Below are 19,864 nucleotides of genomic sequence, written 5' to 3'. Positions count from 1 at the left end.
TCTTGTCTTTTTTATATATTTTTTGTCAACCTACATCAAAACTTTTAGAGAAGGAACAATGAGGAGCAGGGGTGCGTTGTTTAATCCCTGTATTTGTATGTGCAGGATCAGGGTGAGGCCATTGCCCATACCATGACTGCCCAACGGAGCAACGCCCGCATTGAAGGTCTTAAGGCTGGTACGCCTTACGTGGTGCAGGTCCGCGCTCGAACAGTCGCTGGTTACGGTCGCTACAGCAGCCCAGCCGACTTCAGCACCAACCTCCAAAGTACGTTACACCCCGCCTGCGTTACTACCCGGGGATATACTGGGATATGTCTGTACAAATAGTGCAATGCAAAGCTTATAGATGTGTTGGATTTTTTCAAGCGTTTATAGTGTAAGAAGCCAATATGCGAGAAATGAAAAAAACTGAAATTCTTGTAACGGACTTATGATTTGATGAAAATGTACCTATGGTCAGCCAGTATGTGTATCAGCCATACCCTTCCTCTACTTTATAAAGGATGTGCAGATTCTTCTGTATACAGATTAATAAACCTCGTACTTTTGTACTGAGCTGGATTGCAGCTAGTTTGGTCGATGCTTGCGGCAACTGACTAACTAACTGATCACCTTCTCTCTTTAATCTTGTAAAGCTGACCCCCCAAAGTCGCTGCAGGAACAGCTGCCGCTCATCGTTGGATCAGCCACCGCCACCTTAGTCTTCATCATTGCAGTTGTGGTCATCGCTATTGTCTGCCTGAGGTGAGAATCCCGCTACTAAAACAGCAAGGCTTACAGAAGCATTGGTGCCAAACTGTTGTTTTTCCCGTCAATTTGAAAAAAACAAAACAAAACACCGAGATAGCTTCAAATGTCAGCTTTGTTTGCTTGTCCTCCAAACTGCCCCGGAACAGTCTCAGCGGATTGCTTTGCCACCTGTGAGCCCACTGAATGCCAGATTAGCCTTCTGAATCTGTGAATAGTAAACAGCTTTGGCCAAAATGCTACTTTGCTCAGTGGAAACAGCATGGTGGAGCAGCTGTTGGGCCTGATAGGCCTGCCCTCACGGCCCAGCACTCAGAATCAACTGTGCGTTTGCCCGACCACAAAGAACCCAGATGCGCCCCTGTCTGCTGAGCCCAATTGACTGGGAAGCTGCAAGTGGCTGCTCTTACCTTTCAGAAAGTCTGACACTACATCAGCTGGGTCTAACCGCACTCATTTATCCTTTATACCATTCATTTGTCAAGCAGAAAATGCCGTGCGAGGGTGTCTATATGTGCGAGAGGCTGGCACCCACTGCTGACTGGTGCCCACTTGGGTTCTCTCTGCAAGCCAGTTCAGGCAGCTGCTGACAAGCGTGGGCATCGGTCATGCTAGACTGAATAATAATCTCCCTGGATCCCCCTCCTTTTCTTTCTCCCTCCTGCCTCTTCGCTCTCCCTAATTTTCACACCGCTACATTGTGTCTCTCTCTCTCTCAGGGTCTTGGCTTAGCCACTGCTCTGACTGCTACAGAAGAAGGGAGAAAAATAGAAATGATACAAAATACACAGCTTCGGCATATACCAGAAGAAAATTAGAATTTAAAATAAAATGCAAATTACCATCGGGTATTTTTTGCCCCGGTTACTGGTTAGACAACAAAGGAAGCACATTAACATGTGATTTCAACAACCCAGCTCCGTATCCGAGCCTACACCCCATCCCCGCTGGGTGCGAAAGGGACAGATGCATGGAGGTGAAGCTGGAGGAACTGAGTGGCTATAAGAGGACAAGAGTAAATAAGTTCATAAAAACAGAAAAGGGAGACTGACAACCAGAGAGCAAGATTGAATTGAAATGTGCAGTGTGATGTCTGCGGGGCGAGGAAAGCGAGACAGCTGAGCTTGCTGTTTGAGTCCGCTTTTGTCACGGCTGCTCATTTTTTTTGGGGGGGGGGGGGTACTGAGAGTGAATGGCTTTCACTTGCCGCTTCAGACAATAGTATGATATCCTTTTGTTTACACTTGCGCTACAGTCCCCGAGTATGAATCATTTTTACCACTAGGCATTGATACAATCTTTATCAGCGTATCCCTTGCTTCCAGCGCACAAAAAGACTACACATATTTACCATGCCACATCACAGTGCGACTGCATCTCACGCTACAACTAGGCATTATTAGGGATCTGTTTTCTCCCCGTGCCTTTGTTCCTCAGCAGTGTTTGTGTCCCACTGTGCAGGGACCACGTGACTCAGTTTGTGTTTTCATCTTTCTCAACAGAAAGCAGAGAAACGGTTCAGAGTCAGAGTACACAGAGAAACTGCAGCAGTACAGTAAGTCTCTCCGCTAAGCTCGCTTGCCTGTTCCAACGGCAGCATGTCTGTGCTTCTCGCTGTCGTCAGAAGTGATCAGACAGATATCACATTGAATATTTATTGCTTGGCAACGGAGATTCACTTTCCTGTTCTTGCCACTGAATCCCCAATAGTAACGCCGGGAATGAAGGTCTACATTGACCCCTTCACCTACGAGGACCCCAATGAGGCAGTGCGCGAGTTTGCCAAGGAGATCGATGTGTCCTGCGTGAAGATCGAGGAGGTCATTGGCGCAGGTAACCCACCAAAGCTCCTGAGCTACAGGGGGAAGACTGCTAGTCACCTCCAGGCCATACCATTAGAGGACTTCACACCAAGCGGTACTTTCACTCAATTCATCGCTAGCCCTCTTCTTGCTCGCCTCCCTACCGCATACCGTCACCTCTTAGGAACGTTTTTGTGTTTTTTGTTTTTTTAGCCTTCCAGATGTCCAGCACTGTGTTAGTGTGACTCACAGTTCTAGCACCCCCCACGTTTACCACGCCGTGTGCGTTTAAACTAGTTTTAATACCCATTGTATGGTAGATTATTTTTTCACCCATGTCCTAAAAGGCAAAAATTACCCCAATCCTGCAATGGGAGCAATGCAATAAATATGGCACAAGAGTTATTGATAACTGATTAAATTTTTGTAAAAGCACAACCCCATACAGACAGGATTGATTTCTCTAGGGGAGAGTTTAATCCCATCTGATTGCATGTATTTTCCAGTATAAGCTACAAACCTGTTTTTTTGCACACTTATTGAACTTTCGTGTGCACAGATAAACACTGAGCGTTAAGGTTTTGAGTTTCAGCAGCTGCCATCATTGAAATAATGCAGGATGTTGTAATTCTAGTGGTAATTATATCTGGCTACTGGCAGGAATGCTGTAGGATACCTTATCTACCTCTTAAAGTGGGCTTGTTTTCTACTTCTTTCATACCTCATTGCACTACTCTGCACTTCAAAACTGATGCAAAGGAAATTGAAATTTTAAAAGAAGGAAGACTGAAGGTAATGTGAAAATGTACTGTAGTTGCTGTAGCTCACAAACTTGTGTATGTTGTGAAATATCGAGAGATTTACTGGCCAGCGATTGCCTTAATGAGCACTGTGTGAACCTGCGAGGGCGTGATTGTAATGGATATGTACTTTAGAGGACTTAAAGTCCAGCTCTTTGGCTCTGTGTCTGGTTTTGTGTGTGTAAGCTTGGGGAATTCCTGTCTCTAAGAGCCATGGCTAATATTTATCTGTTGTACTCTTCTAGAGGTTTAAATCTGTCTGGTTGGGGTGTAAAATATATTAAATTGCTCCAAGTCCAGGATTGGCTGCCTGTAACCCTGCCCACTTTTTTATATCCGGAGAACCTCTTAATTAAAAAGAGGATTTTTACTGGATCGTTATGTTTGACCTTTTTTTCCCTGGTACTCACACCCTATCCACTATGTGGTTGTAACCCCCTTGTTTTAGAAACCCTCCCTCACATGATGTTGTAGACAGTGAAATATTTTATGTCTTTGATATATTTGACAGTTATATCTCTGCCTAAAAGCTACAGGACTGTGCCATGTGAGGTTCAGATATTTTAGCATATGTTTCTGAGCCAAAAAAGGAAGACGTTGTGATGGCAGAGATGGGAATCGCTTGCTTCTGCTACTACCATTACTACTACTACTACTACTACTACTACTACTACTACGACAGCTCTTCTACTGCTGAGGCAACTTCTTGAAACCCTCGCTCCCCAGCATTCGCCTTTAAAGTGACAAACCCTCAACCCCTGTCTTCCCTGTCCCCTTCCTCTCCTCTCCCCCTTCCTCAATCCATCCCTCCATGCCCCTCAACCCTTTGCCCCCGCCTTCCCTGACCTCCCCCTCTTTGTTACCTTTGCACCTGTGTTGACACGCATCACTTTCATCACCTGATTTTTCTTGGCTTCTTGCACACGCTTGGTGTAGAGTGTAAACATAAAGCGTCCACAACCCCCAAGCTTCTGTCTCCACCCATCTCTTCCTCCTGTGCTCACTTCTCCGGCCCCTCTGAAGCTTAGCACCCCCCCCCCCCCCCCACAAACCCTTGACCCCCCTTTCCCCGTAATCACCCTAAGTCTGGCCTATAATGTCACCCAACTTTACCCTAAAAATGTTATGCTTTTTTTTCCCAGTCCTGTGTCATTTCACATTGTGCCATTATGCCTTTCACTCACCATTTGTTTTTCTTTTAGTATGTAAGTTAACAGTATAAAGTCACTGTATGCCTCCCCTTATATCACAATCCCTTAAGACTGGCCTAGAGTCTTGGCTTCTCTTGCAGTCCCACACCCCCTTGTCCCACTCTGCCCCCAGCTACCCTTCCCTGGCTCCTTGGTTCTAACCAGTTAACTGTCCCCTCTTCCCTCTTTCCCCCCACTCTCCTCCACTCTTCCGTCATGCCTCTCTTCCCTCCCTCTCTCTCTCTCTGTCTGTCTTTCCATCTCTCCTCTTTTGCTGTTTTTCTGGCTGTCTCACCTGGGCTCTCGCAGGAGAGTTTGGGGAGGTGTGTCGCGGTCGCCTAAAGCTGCCCGGGCGCCGGGAGATCATCGTAGCCATCAAGACTCTCAAGGTGGGCTACACCGACAGGCAGAGGCGAGACTTCCTATCTGAAGCTTCCATCATGGGCCAGTTCGACCACCCCAACATTATCCGCCTGGAAGGTGTGGTCACCAAAAGTCGTCCGGTGATGATTGTGACCGAGTTTATGGAGAATGGAGCACTGGACTCTTTTCTGAGGGTGAGAAAAAACTAATTAAAAAAACAAGCACACACCAGAATAGCCTTAAAATTTGTTACTCTGTATAAAATGTGATTTTATGAGTGATGCAACACTACTGGGTAAATAAGCCCATCCAAAGCCGCTGGATTTTTGTTTGCAGTTATCTCACTGTCTTTGCAACCTTAAAAGGTCTTCTTAAGTGCAGCTGCAGAGCTCACTATGGATATCTTACAAATCCTGTATTCTGGCAGTTGGTGACATTTACAGAGCTCAGTCTCCAATGAATCTCTGCCTCAAAGTCACATCATACACTGTCTGCCAGAGAAAAGAGGGGGGGCTGATACAGAGATAATGGAGAATGGAAGAATATAGAATGGGCATGTAGAAAAGAGAAGGAGATTACGGCGTGAGATGATGAGAGATTAAAGATATAGGTAAGAGGACATAAAAAAGTGTAGAAGACACTGAATATAGAGAGCTAAACCATGAAATAACCATGAGCTAAACCATGAAAGAAGAGGCACACAGGCTGTTTTCTCCTTTGAAAATGGATCCTTGATCTGCAATGCAGTTCATACGTGTCACTCTCTCCTCCTTTGCTAGCTCAATGATGGGCAGTTCACAGTGATCCAGCTGGTAGGCATGCTCCGTGGGATCGCAGCAGGCATGAAGTACCTGTCAGACATGAACTACGTGCACAGAGACTTGGCTGCCCGTAACATCTTGGTTAACAGTAATCTGGTGTGTAAGGTATCTGACTTCGGCCTGTCTCGTTTCCTTGAGGATGACCCCACAGATCCAACCTACACCAGCTCACTGGTGAGTTAGTGGATATATTACATTTGACTGCTTTTTGTGTTTGTCTGTATTCCTGTGTTTAAAAAGGCTACATATGTTGTTCCAACATCAACCCATTATTGTTGTTTTCTTTTAATCATCGTGTCCAATAAATGCCCGGTCTGTTCCCACAAGATCAGAGGTTTTTCTTGTCACTGTGGCACAGACACGTGGACAAATTAAGAACAGTTAAGGGTATAGAAGTCTATATTAAAGGGTGTGGAATGATCCAGTTAATGACATTAATGAATACGTGAAATTTAAAGATCACAAGAGTACCTCCAATCGCACGCAGGTGTTACACATGATTTGTTTTAGAGTCCCAGAAACGTTACAAAATCGGTTGTTGACAAATTGCTGGAGTCTCTAATATTCTTCAACTGGCAAAGCAGTTTGGGATTTATGTCTGAAAGGGTATACTGAGGATAATAGACTTATGAATATGAACGATGGTATAAAGACAGCTTTGTTTTTTTCTTCTCAGCTCTGATTCGGCCCGATATGAAAGACGCTCACCATTTTTTACATCCATGTATAGTAAAGCAAAGAAGGAGATAAAGCACAGAACAATGTCAGGAGGCGTGCAGAAGGTCAATTCTCCTTATGGCAGGAAGCAGTTGTGTTCATTTTTGTGCTCTTTACTCCAAGAGACACTCCTAGTATGAGTCAGCAACTGTCTATCGGGTACATAGTTGAATGAAAAGGATTAACAATGACACTGAAAAATGCACTGTGCTGCACATTTCATATCCTTAAAGTTTCACCTCTCTGCACGTGTCATTTGTCTGTAAACGTCTGACTAACCTTGTGTGAATGCGGTGTTTGGGTTCTATGGCATGCACCCATCTGTTGTGCATCAACGTTTCCCTTGGATAGTTTTTTTCTCACCCTCTCTTTCCCTCTTGTATGTGTGTGACTGTGTTTGCGCTCCATCTCTCCAGTATTTCATGCTCACCTACTCATTCGCATATCCACAGGGAGGGAAGATCCCCATTCGCTGGACCGCTCCAGAGGCAATCGCCTACAGGAAGTTCACCTCTGCCAGCGACGTCTGGAGCTACGGCATCGTCATGTGGGAAGTTATGTCGTATGGCGAGCGGCCGTACTGGGACATGAGCAATCAAGATGTAAGATCACAAGAGAATTTATGCTTATATATAAGAAACCACCTTCTTCTTCCATTTATGTGGAAGAGCCATTCTTTTTCTCACCACACATCCACCCACAGCTCCAACTTTTGCTTGCCCTTGTTTCTGTGAATAACCAAAGCCATTTTTTCCTCCTTTATCCCCGGTTTTTATAATTCCCACCATTCACTCTCTTCTGCCGTGCTGTTTTCCATCGACCGCCTCTCTCGCATTGTCCGCCCTCCCTCTGCGCTACACTCTGTGATTAGAAGTGATTGGGATTTCTCTGTTGTCCTTCCCCAGGTGATAAATGCCGTGGAGCAGGACTATCGACTGCCCCCACCCATGGACTGCCCGACGGCTCTGCACCAGCTCATGTTGGACTGCTGGGTGAAAGAAAGGAACCTACGACCTAAATTCACCCAGATCGTGGCCACGTTGGATAAGCTTATTCGCAATGCTGCCAGTCTCAAAGTAGTCACCAACAGCACACAGTCCTCGGGGTAAGCCTTAATATAAAAAGCACATTGGTCACGTTAAAGTCAAAATTAGTATGAAGGCCATGTCAAGTGGAGATTTGCAGTAAATGCTTGTTTATGCTGAGGAACGTGTTATCATAGAAGGGGACTTTAAATGTGAGGGTGTTTTTCTAAATGCCCCTGAGGGCTCTTGTTAAGTGTAATGCTCTGTGTATTAATAATGCATAATTATGGTCATAGCATAAATGGATATTAGTAATGACTACCTTTCCTGAGTCATATGGCGGATTAGGCTTGCTTGGCTTTTGCGGTGTAATATAATAACAAGAACCTTCAGTCAGTTAAGTTTATTGATTTAAGAAACTCAGTCAGTAAAGAGAGTGCTGGTCAGGCAATTTCATTAGCACCAAGGGAAGAGAACTCTGCAAGTATTGCTAAGTTTAAATAGTGGATATGAATGTTCCTGAATCATCTGCAACAGGCTTCTTTTTTATTGTTCCGATATCATCTCATTCAACTCTTTAGTTTGCACAAGCTCAGGGTAAGCTGTTATACAAATCCAAATTACCATTGCTCAATTCGAGCCTTAAAGCAGCTTTATCGCCAGCTGGGAGCTCGACGTGTCACATCTACATTTAGCTGAACTATCTTTCCGTCCAATTGGTTTCTTGGAAAGAATTTGGAGGAACGAGTTGGCACAAAGCTGATGGGGCTGACCTACCTATCTGTCTCTGCATCGGGGTCTTTCTGTCTTGAGGGAGGGACGGAGACAATCCTGGGTTGTGCTCAAGGGGGAAACCAGGGTCTCGGTTGGCCACAGGAGCGACGCTCTTAGAAGATTAAGCTTGCGGTTAATTAGCCCGATTAAGGCGATGCAAAAAAGAGATGAGAGTGCCTTTTAATTAGCCACTAACGAGATTTTAAATGGGCCAGCAGAGAGGTGGCCTCCTGCCGATAGACCTAACAAGGGAGGAGTAAAAGATGTTACAGTCGTCCTGGTCGGCACTGAAGGGTGGCTGGAGGTTAGCTAACGCTGTCTGACATTAAAGACTTTGACTGCGGGAGTTGCACATGCCTGACCTGACTGAATATTTGCCCGCGTGAGCTTCGGTGATTTCTATCCTTTGCTGCAGCTCAATCGGTCAGAACAAGCAAAGAAAGAAACATCAAACTTTTTAAAACAATGACTGCATAAAAGGCCAAACCACTGACTAATGCAGCAGCCATTTTTTTATGACATGAAGTTCGGCTCGTAGTGGACTCACGAGCTAGCTCACAGCACTATCCAGCCTTCCTGCTGCGTTGTGCTTGTGGCTAACATGTGGCCAGCATAAGTCTGGACCCCTTTTGAAGCCAATTTTATGGGAGGACCAACAATACTCCATTAAGAGAAGCCAGAGTCGTGCGTTAACGACAGCCCAAGGGCTTGGATGCCCAAGCACAGGCCTTATTAAAAATCACTCCATCTACACCACTCAATGGAGCCTCTGTATCACTGTTATTAACTCCCCTCCTCCTCCTCCGTGTGCTTTCTCCTTCCCCTCTCGTTCTCTCTCCATTCCTTTTAATTGTTAATGAATCTAATGCCATCAAAAAGGATGACAGGGATCAACGGAGCAGAAAGGAGTGGAGACAGTGGTGCTCTTTCTTGTTTTTTCCCTTCACATCCCAGGACATTCTCTCCACCTCCACCTCCTCTGTCGTTCATCTGTTGCGCTTCGCTCTGAGTTGTTGCGCCGTTTTATTAAAACTCCCAAGGTGGCCTCTCTATCTGCAGCGTTGATCAGCGCAGGAGGTTAGGTTCTTTTTTTCCCCTAAAGAAGCCCTTTTGGGGCTGTCAACAGGTGCGCAGCAACACGCAGAGCGCCCTCCGACACGTTTTCAAGACGTTTGAGGGAAGCGTTGCGCAACTAATCACATTCATGCGCTGTCAAACACACATGAACTATGAGTTTGTGAGTCATTTCTTCCAGAGTCCCCAACATTGCAAGTCGGCGCTAATGCGAAACCGCGCACACATGTGAGTGACATCTGTGTTTACATTTCAGTGTTTTTCCCTCTTTTCCTGAAAGCAATTTTTAAAAAATATTTCCACCTTTGCGGACTCGTGTTGCACACAGTGTATCATTTTATGCATTGGTAATTATGCACTGAAAGGCATATGGCTCCCAGCCCGTCGTTTAAGCTCGTGTTCTCACAGCCGGACGAAATTTGATTTGAACTGACCTGCAAAACCGCAAAGAGTCCAATCTTTCCAGATCAGATTTAAAGCACGTTTGTAGATGGTTTAATAGTGCAATCAGTACAACCACACAGATTGAATTTCAAGTTGTTGTTGATCTTTTGTTTTTTTCCTCCTTTCATCAGTCCCCAAACAATACACCGACATCTCTTTGCAACAAAAAGAACGAGACGCAAAACACAAAGACAGAGCTTTTCAGATATTTCCAGGTTTTCATTTCTTGAGGTTTTCATAAAGAAGGCACTTTTCTGCATTGTTATTAACATTATCACCATCACCGATGCTGCCAGGCAGATGCATTCCTGACTAAAACGATCTCCACTTGGTTTCTTTAACACTTGTTGCTGGTTTAAGCTAGATTTGAAGCTCTGTGTGTGAATACACGTGACCTCCCCTCACCAGCTGTTGCGCCAACATCCACCACCCAAGCCTCCAGCCAGTCTCTCCACAGTCACAACTTGCTCCTCACCCACCCTGTACATTCCCTGGGTCCTCGCCCCGCCCCTCCACTCGCCCCTGCACACAACTCAGTACAGAGGAGAGGAGAGGAGGAGGGGGGGGAGAACAGAGGAGGAGAGAAATGGAGAGGTGGCGCTCAGCGGGGGGCGTTTGGGGGTGAGGTTGGCCGGTAGAGGCACACAGAGTGACGACCTTAACCCTCTCTCTCTCTCTGTTTCTCTTTCTCTCCTCCCTCCCTTCCCCCCTGTCCCCTAATGTAGGGTTTCTCAGCCCTTGCTTGACCGCTGTGTGCCAGACTATACCACTTTCACCACTGTGGGGGACTGGCTGGATGCCATCAAGATGAGCCGCTACCGTGACAACTTTGTCAACGCAGGATTTGCTTCCTTTGACCTGGTGGCCCAGATGACAGCAGAGTGAGTGGAGCTACTCAGGTCTACAACGCCTGAGCGGGACTGAGATTCAGAGTCAAATTAAAAACACTTAAATATGATGATGAGATGCGGAAAACAGGTCTCTGAACCAACTCAGATATCACAGAATAAGAAAAAGAATACATTTATATTTGTTTTCCAGTAGGTATGCTCACATACTTTGATATATGCTGAACACTAGTTTAATAATTGAAGATGTCAGACATAACAAAGTGATTATATTTGGTTGATCAGAAGTTGCTTGCTCAGAAACTGATACTTTGTCGCCCGTTTTAGAAGCAAACAAATCACCGTTACACGATTGCACAGCACCGCAGCCTACAATTTTTAAGCTAACTCCTGCGGCTGTTTCCTTTACTGCAATTTGGTTCAGCTTTGATCATGTTTACAAACAGGAAATGATGCAATGGAAACCATGGAAATTGCAGGCCAGTGATGATTAAATAAATGAATTAGGATTATAATGATAAATAAATCATTCTCATTAGGTGCATAATAGACAGTGGAGGTGGGAGTAATTTGTTTCAATTTGGCTAGGCTGACAGGTGTGGTGTACTGTGGCTCTCTGTTGCCCTTAATGGCCAGTAATTCCTCTAATGGTGCCCATTTATTATCATTTCATCCTCCGTCACTGTGCTGATGGGGTTGGCAAAATATGGGGGGTGGGGGAGAATTTGTTTGTGTGAAGTTGTGGCGACTCGAATGTGACGAGAGGACAGATGTGCGCTGCGAAATTGTGTACCTGCGATTATGTACATATCTGGTTAAGTGATAGACTTCACTGTATACCTTTGTTTTTGAAGCAGAGAAACTCATAAAGTGAGAAAGCATGTTGTCTGTAGGTTATATTAGATCAGAAGGGACAGGACGCGTACAGAGGCAGAGCACTCGTGGTCAGCTGGTCAGCTGATGGTCTGCTCTCTCCTCAGCTATTATCTGGAGAAGTCAACTAAGTGTATGTATAGACATATTTATACTAGTATGAAATTACTGACATTGAAAATATCCTTCACACCATTACACCACAACCAGTCTGAATCATCGACATAAGGCCGGATGGATCCATGTTTTCATGTTGTTTTAAGTTCTGACCCTTCGAAATGTCGCAGCAGAAACTGACACTCATTACCCAGGCACCTGCTATGGTCCAGTTTTACTTAACCTCTGCGTACTGTAGCCCCTGTTTCCTGTTCTTAGGGGTGACACCCAGTGTGGTCTTCTGTTTCAAGGTTCAACTTGTTGTGCATTTGGAGATGCTCTTCTGCATACTTTTGTTGTAACAAGTAGGTATTTGAGTAACTGATGCCTTCCCATCAGCTCGATGCACTCGCAGGAGGCATTTTTAACTCAGAGAACAGCCACTCGCTGGAAAAATTCTCTTTTTTAAACCATCCTCTGTAAACCCTAAAGATGGCTGTACGGGGAAAATCTCAGCAGATCAGCAGTTTCCAGCCCGTCTGACTTTGCCACGTTCAAAGTCACTTGACAACCGAGCTTTGCAATGGAGACGCTCTGTTTGAACTGCAGCAGGTTGACTCGACCATATGCACACGTCTAAATGCATTGAGTTGCTGCCACGTGATTGGGTGGTTGAAAGATGGACCTACCTGCTGAAAGTAGCATGTAGTTATACAGAGAAAGGCTGTTGTTGATGAAGAAAACCTTTTGCTTCCGTGTTCCCGTGTTTTTTTTCTCGCCAAGTGACAGACGGGTATAGACTCTGTGAAGTCTGCCACCTGCCAGACAGTAGCGAAGTTTGCACTTTAATCATTAACTGTCATTACTGCTGCTCGCCTCACATCCTCATGCCCACCTGCTGGGTAACAAAGGTATCATGCATTAAGACTAACACTCAGATGAGTGCTCCCATTTTGTTACCTCACTCTCAGAATCCATTTTATGGTCCATCGCCAAGGTGAGGCCTATGTTGCGTTCCCACCTGGTCGAGTATGTGTTCACTTGTGGTGAACAGTGAAATTTGCACTTCAGCTTCATGTGATGTTTTCCTTCTTTTATTTCTTTTCTTTTCTTTTCTTTTGTTTTCACGACTGAGCCACCTGTTCTCATTTTTCCTTTTTTTTTTTTTGTTTCCTTTTTGTTCTTCGCTCACAGGGACCTGCTGCGGATAGGGGTTACATTGGCTGGCCATCAGAAGAAAATTCTTGGTAGCATTCAGGACATGAGACTACAGATGAACCAAACACTTCCTGTCCAGGTGTGAGTGAGAAGACACGCAAACCGATGCAGTCGAAGGACAGCCAGACGGAAAAAGGGGGAGAAACTGTGCCAGAGATTGCCACTGGAAAACCCTAGCTGCCTGACCCATCTCTGCCAATTAGACACTACGAAACTGGCTTGCAGTGCCTCTGAATATTTTTTCTTTCTTTATTTCATTACCACTTACATTTCCTGTTTCTGCATTTTTTGTTAGTTTTCTCCCCCCATCCAATCGGAGCTTGTGTGTTTTTGAAAGAGGAGAAATAGTAAACCCCCGTATATCCTTACGCGTGCCTCACCAGCTCTGGAGTGAGTTGATGTTTGCATGCATGTGCATTGTAGTGGAGTTGGCCTTAGTCCTGTCACTTAAATGTCACACTCTTATCCTCACACAAGAGCCCCTCCCCTTGATTCCTGTTCCCAGCTCTGCTGGATGATCTATGTAGGAAAGAAGGAAGACCCTTGTATAAAAAAAAGTGAAAACGTTTTTACATATAACGAAAATCAACGCAAAAAAAAAAAGTGTTTCAGACCACGAGAGAGCGAGAGGACAGTTTCCTTGTTTTGTTTTTTCCTTGCTAGAAGTTGTTTTATTGTGCATGTGTGTTGTTCTCCATCTTCATATTGAAGGTGTGTTATCTAAAAGGGCACTTGCTGGAAAAGGGTGGGGTGGTGGAGGAGGGCAATACGATGGGCTGCGGTCTAAAGGTCGAAGGAGTGACGGAGGTCAATAAAGGTCAAAGGGAGGCGGCCATATTTCTGGACACCTGTTTTGGTTGCTGGATCCTCGGTAGCTCAGAGACGACCTCTTCACTCTGACCTGAAGTGACTCAGGATAGTTTCCCAGTGTGGGAACACCTGCTCATCAACTGCATTTTACACCTGGTATTTTGCTTTTCTACTTTCCTTTGTCTGCACCATATTTTCTGTTTGTCAGATTTTTTTATTTTAATGTTTTTCTTTCTTGATCATATTTTGGGAGATTTGTGGTTTCAAAACGACTGGTCAGACTGAAGTACCCCCGCTGGATACGCGGTGACGACTGGGGGGGAGACGAGGACTGTGGCAACAAAATAGAAAGACCCTTTTGGCCTTTTGTGTGCATTTTTGTATGTGAGCGTGCGTGCATGTGGGTTTGTATGTGTGATCAAGTGCGACTGGATGTGCGGGTGTGGCGAGTTGCACACAAATATACTGTACAATACGGCTTCCGCTATTTGCCACCATGGAGAATTTACGCATGAACTGAACTGTGATAAGGAGCAAATATATCTGAAACACTTATGCTATATTCTGTGGACAACTGTTAAAAACATTCTTTTTTTTATTGAATCCAAAAAAATGGACTTTGGACGTAAACATATATATATATGAAATTATATATATATATATATATATGCATCATGCAGAAACTGAAGACAAACCATGATGGACACTTTAATTTCTACTTTCTATTGTGTGGGTTTTAGAAATAATCAGAATCCTTGTTTTAATTTCTTGGCGTCCTGCCCTATGTATTTATTTGTACCTCACCAACCAACCCACACACCCCTCCCCAACACCCAGAAGGACTTTAGGCCGTTTGGGGACTTGGAACAATCAGAAGGAAGAGAAACTCCCAAGAGGATTCACCTATTGAATTGATGATTATTAAAACAAGAGAAATTGCATAATAATTGGATATTGTATTTTTGTTGTTGTTCTAAACAGCCTGTACATGTTTTGTAACAAAAAATAAGATAAATAACAAGAGAAAAAAATGGTGTTTTGACAAAACGGACGTGCTGTTGTGAAATGTTTGATTTTGAGCGAAGAAAAGGACAAAGGAAGAAGTGGGGAAAGTCAGGAAGTAGGGTAGAAGAGTTGAACACCATTTGTCTGGGTTTCCTCTGAATGGTCAACTCACTGTAGGTGTGTTAAAGTTTTTGTGTGCCATTTAAACTCGATATTAAGCTTCCCTGAATCCATTCTCATTCGCAACATGAAGAGCGTTTGTGAAGCTGTACTTAATCGTCTTCCAGGCACATTATTTTCACTCCTGAAAGTCACTTAAATGCAGACCAACACATCTTACCAAGGACTGTTATTATTAGGGAGCAGGTCCAGAGGCATTGTTGTGTCAGACTAGTCATTTCCACCCCAAGAGGTGGAACTCCATCATGTGACCTGCACTTTCCTACAAAACGATACTCACGTGAGAGACATCAGAGGAGAACCCTGCTGGTCACTGTTGGTTAAAATAATGCAGGTGGCCCATCGGGTCTCACAAGGATATAAGCATGCGGCTGACACAGACATCCAGGGCAAGATGACCCATCATTAGAGCTCTTCATTCCCTCTGTGGCCTGTAATCATCCTGTTTCAGCTCATGCCGCTAGTGCACGATTAGTACAGTGCAGGATCAACAGCCCAGACACGCAGTCAAAATCTGCAGCTCCTTTCATCGTAGCTGAAAGCCACAATTCTGAGACTGCACCATCTGCACTCCTCACGGAGAGGTATTTCAAGTTAGCTGAATAGGGATCCGCAAGGTACATCACCGGTGTCACCTTCCAGAGGTGATCAGCACATTATGACAATATTATTCCGTAGATATGTAAGGACAGCATGATGTTAGTGACTGTGGAGCGTGCCAACCCCTCATAAGTTCTTTCAAATGAAGAGGACGTTATGCAAAGCACACAATGCGTTCCCACCTTTGCGTGTTCTCATTCCACATACATGTGTTGTCACTACTGCTAGTACACTCTATTAAGGGCTTACTAACATGTAACAGTTGTAGGGGAAACTCAAATAGGAATTCTGCAGTTAAGTCAGACTTCATTGAGGTCGCCAAGGCATATTTGACATGATGGCTCACAACCAGGCGTGTCAGTCCCGGCGACAACATTTGCTAACATGAGTAGAATCTGTTGGCAGGCTTTAATTTTTTTCCACAAGTATATTGTTTCCTCTTATGATGCAAAACACTGTTTTGTTGGAAAAGAGCGATAGACATTGAGATATGACAGAAGCAGAAATAACAGACTCGTAGTCTCACTTTTTTCATTTGTCAAAGTTTCTTACCATACACTTCCTTCACTGGGCTCAGTCACTCAGCTTAACCCCACTGTTGTCAACTTGGATGCGGTGCCAAACGAGACACAGCTGACGGGCAAAAAAAGCTGGAAAACAGGGAATAAAGGGGCTCAACGAAATCAGAAGGCAGACATGCCTAATCATGAAAAATGACAGTTTTGGAGCTCGCATGAACTCTTGATGAGGTGCACATGGTGTTCCGGACCCTGGAGCTGGGTTCACCAAAGTTAACCGGCCATGAGTGATGAGCTCAAATGGCAGCGTTGCACATATTTAAAAGATTAAACCGTAACCACATCAACGCAAACAATTAATCTTTAAGTGTATTTTTCACACATTTGGGAGAGTGTTTCGTATTTAACATCGCTGAGAGGAAATAGCTTTCTCTCCTGTGTTCTTTGTTCATTTATCAGACTTTATGATGCTGAAATTGAGATAAACTGGTACTTTTAGTCTGTGTGAGCATGTGTGTGTGTGTTTGTGTGTGAGACCATATGTTAGAAAAGTATTGCCGTTTTCATCATCAGAGATCGGGCTTTGTCCGCTATCTCCTTGTGTGCCACATGGATTTAAACTATCCAGACATTCCTGCCTTTCTTTACATTTTACATCATCCACCACAGCACATTCACCCGCCCTCTCCCAACCCCGCCCCTACCCCCGCCCCTCACTTATATATCTTTAGCTTTTTTTTCTTCAGTTGTGTTTTAAATAAATATATACAGTACTGTCTTTTCTTCTGTCTTCTCTTCTCACTACGCATATGTCTTCTCGCCACTTTTAAACACCCTCGTAAAAGTAAGCGACATGTTTCAGAGAGTACTGTACATGTTTAGTGAAATGGGGGTAGGTGGGGGTGAATGAAGAACTGATAGACTCAATTGTTGATTCCTCTTTGAAAAGGATTGAGATGTATTTAATGATGCAGACATAAACAAGAAATTACTAAAAGGTGATGATGCATTCTTGTAGAAATATTTTTAAAAGACCCTTTTGCATTAAATTATTTAAGAAATGAAGCCTTTGTGTTGTGTTTTGAATTGATAATTTATGCCTGTGGACTTGGACGTGTATCATGTTCTTATTTTATGCCATGCCAGTTCGTAATCACTCACTTGTTTTGCAGTCAAATTATTGCCCGTTACAAACATTTAATGTTACTGTGACAAACCCAGGGCTTTAAAGTAATGACAATAGCATGTCTTCTTGGGTAAAGCAACATCAAAGCCTTCATCAGGACAGAAAGAAAAACATATTAATAAATAAAAATTACAAAAATAAAAGACAAATCAGGTTTAGCTTAACCAGGGGTAGGCAACTCCAGGCCTCGAGTGCTGGTGTCCTGCAGGTTTTAGATGTGCCCTTGATCCTTGCAGCTGATTCAGATGGCTAAATTCCCTCCTCAACATGTCATGAGGTTCTCCAGAGGCCTGGGAATGAACTAATCATTTGATTCAGGTGTGCTGACCCAGGGTGATATCTAAAACCTGCAGGACACTGGCACTCGAGGCCTGGAGCTGCCCCTGAGCTAAGATCCCACTCTGTGGGCAATTTAGAATAACCAGTTAACTTAACCCCACTAATTCCATGTCTTGGGACTGCGGGACAAGCCAGAGTGCTCAGAGAGAACCCATGCAAACATGAGGAGAGTATGCAAACCGTGCACAGAAAGTCCTTGGCCAAGTGGTGGAATTGAACTCAAGACCTTCACGCTGTGGGGCAACAAGGTAACTCATCATACCGCGTGCTGCCTTCTTAACTCCAACTGAAGCAATAAGGCTTAAGGATGTTTCAGACAGGCTTAAGCTGCATTACTGCTCTTCCCACAGAAAAAAAAAACAAACCAAACCTGAAGATAACAAAATCTTTAAGACACTAATAAATAGAAACTGATCTATGGAAGACGTTACCTGGAGTTCATCTGTTTCTGCTGCACCTGTAGTTCCATGATGGCATTTACAAAGCCAGTTGGTCCGTAATGTGCGTGAGTATAAAAAAGGAACATCTTAGAGAGGCAGAGATTCCAGAAATAAAGATGGGCAGAGGTTCACCAGTCTTGCAAAAAACTGCACCTACCCAATGAATAAAAGGAATATCTCCTCATCTACAGTTCATAATATTGTTTCTAAAAATACAGAATCTGGAGAAACCTCTGTGCACAGGAAATCAATACTGAATGCCCTTAATCTCGACTCCCTCAGACACAGCTGCATCAAAGTGAATCAAATGATTCTGTCATAGAAATCACTGTCTGGGAACACAGTTCACTGTGCTATCCACAACGCTTGCTGAAAGCTCAATCATGCAAAGCAGCCATATGTGAACATGATCGAGAAATGCTGCTGTCTTTTCAGGGCCAAAGCTCATTTAAAATGGACTGAGACAAATTGGAAAACTGTTCTGTGGTCAGCGGAGTTGAAATTTGAAATTCTTTGTCAAAAACATGGACGCCATTTCCACCAGATTAAAGAGAAGAGAGACCATCCGGCTTGTTATCAGCCCTCAGTTCAAAGTCTACGTTTCAGCTGAGGGCTGATGGTGTGAGAGTGCATCAGCACCTGTTGAACTGGCAGCTCGCACATCTGGAAAGACACTGAAAGGTAAACGCAGGTTTTGGAGCAACATATGCTCCCATCTAGATGGTGTTTCTCAGGGAGGGCCTTGCATATTTAAACAAGACAATGCTAAACCACATCCTGCATCTATTACAGTAGCATGGCTTCACAGTAGAAGGGCGGTTAAACTGGTCTGCCTGGAGTCCAGACCTTTCACCAGCTGAAAACATCTGACCGTGCACGAACAGAAAAATATAGCAGAGACCTGGGACTGTTGAGCAGCTAGAATCCTTATTAGATCAATTTTAAAATCCTTTCTATAAAACATGGGTGTACAGGATGTTATGTTTTTATCTAGATTTTATTTACCTAACATATAACTGGATGTAAGCCGTAAAATATCCTCTAAAGATATTTTTTCTTTTCTTTTAAAATTCTACAAATGCATAGATTATCCAAATATACAAAATAATGACATTAAACTATTTTGGTTATGTAAGTTTTCTTTTTAGAGGATGGGTTGGTATTTCTTTTTTTTCAGTTTCAGCTTTTAGATCGGTTGTAACGAACCATAATAAGCTTGGTCACAATCAAATCAAAAAGTTATGTCAATAACCGACAACTTTAAAGCTCCCCATATTTTCTTTCAAGCTCACTAATTAATATGAGCTCAACTCCTCTCTGCAGGCACTGAGCAACAATTTTGTTTTCCAGCAGAAAGGCGAAGACGCTCAGATCATAGATTCTACCTCATTTGCCCCTCACCTCGTCCCTTGGCTCCCCTCTCCTTCGTTTCTTCTTCCAATTAAACGCAGAGCCTTGGATCAGTCCTCCTCGGTGTCTGGGTAAATCAGATATTTTCCAAATGCTCCACCTGTAGTAGATGTGCTCAGAGAAGTTTGAACATAGAAATATTTGAAATGCGTTGAAGCGAAATTATGTTTTTAGCCTTCTTACAGATTGATTTCAGTTATTGTAAATAGAGATAGACCAATCCGATATTACGTATCGGTATCGGTCCGATACTGACCTAAATTACTGGATCAGATATCGGAGAAAAATAAAAAATGTAATCCGATCCATTAAATATCACGAAAGCACCTCACAAAACTTGCAACACGCTGTAACTCACCTCAGAACGTTAGCACGTCGGAGCAGTAGGCATCACCTGATAGAGCGGCTGTGGCATGCGGGACCTGTCGGTGGTCTGGATAGCATGTGGAGCTTCGCTAGCAACCCGGCATTTCATCTCCGACAAAGTTATCCCCGAGAGAAGTAAAGCAAGTGTGTAAGTCCATCTCTGAATGTTTGTAAAGCATTCCTGCGTTAAGCTTAACGAGCGATATATGGAGCGA

At 44.0% G+C, this 19,864-nt stretch overlaps 1 protein-coding gene across 6 annotated transcripts in view; it reads left to right on the top strand.

Annotated features, from left to right (window-relative positions):
- Positions 1-16,967, top strand: part of ephb3b (eph receptor B3b) — a 57,995-nt gene extending 41,028 nt beyond the window's left edge. Inside the window, exons 7-16 of one of the 6 annotated variants that reach the window (XM_086263278.1) lie at positions 106-268; positions 639-747; positions 2,253-2,305; positions 2,461-2,583; positions 4,852-5,099; positions 5,685-5,900; positions 6,896-7,045; positions 7,349-7,548; positions 10,486-10,641; positions 12,772-16,967. In XM_086263278.1, coding sequence (XP_086119404.1) covers positions 106-268; positions 639-747; positions 2,253-2,305; positions 2,461-2,583; positions 4,852-5,099; positions 5,685-5,900; positions 6,896-7,045; positions 7,349-7,548; positions 10,486-10,641; positions 12,772-12,880 — 1,527 coding nt within the window. In that variant the 3' untranslated portion in view covers positions 12,881-16,967. Of the gene's footprint in view, positions 1-105; positions 269-638; positions 748-2,252; positions 2,306-2,448; positions 2,668-4,851; positions 5,100-5,684; positions 5,901-6,895; positions 7,046-7,348; positions 7,549-10,485; positions 10,642-12,771 lie in introns of all 6 variants that reach the window. The other 5 variants (XM_086263276.1, XM_086263277.1, XM_086263275.1 and 2 more) reach the window with 5 other exon arrangements.
- Positions 16,968-19,864: the final 2,897 nt, after the last annotated feature.

Source organism: Aulonocara sp. 'chitande type north' Nkhata Bay, linkage group LG15, assembly GCF_057382095.1.
Source record: "Aulonocara sp. 'chitande type north' Nkhata Bay isolate Kocher_YH1m ecotype deep benthic linkage group LG15, A_spYH_male_GT1.1, whole genome shotgun sequence".
NCBI lineage: Eukaryota > Metazoa > Chordata > Actinopteri > Cichliformes > Cichlidae > Aulonocara > Aulonocara sp. 'chitande type north' Nkhata Bay.
Note: the sequence above shows the minus strand (reverse complement) of the source record. Positions and strands in the feature narration are given on the sequence as shown.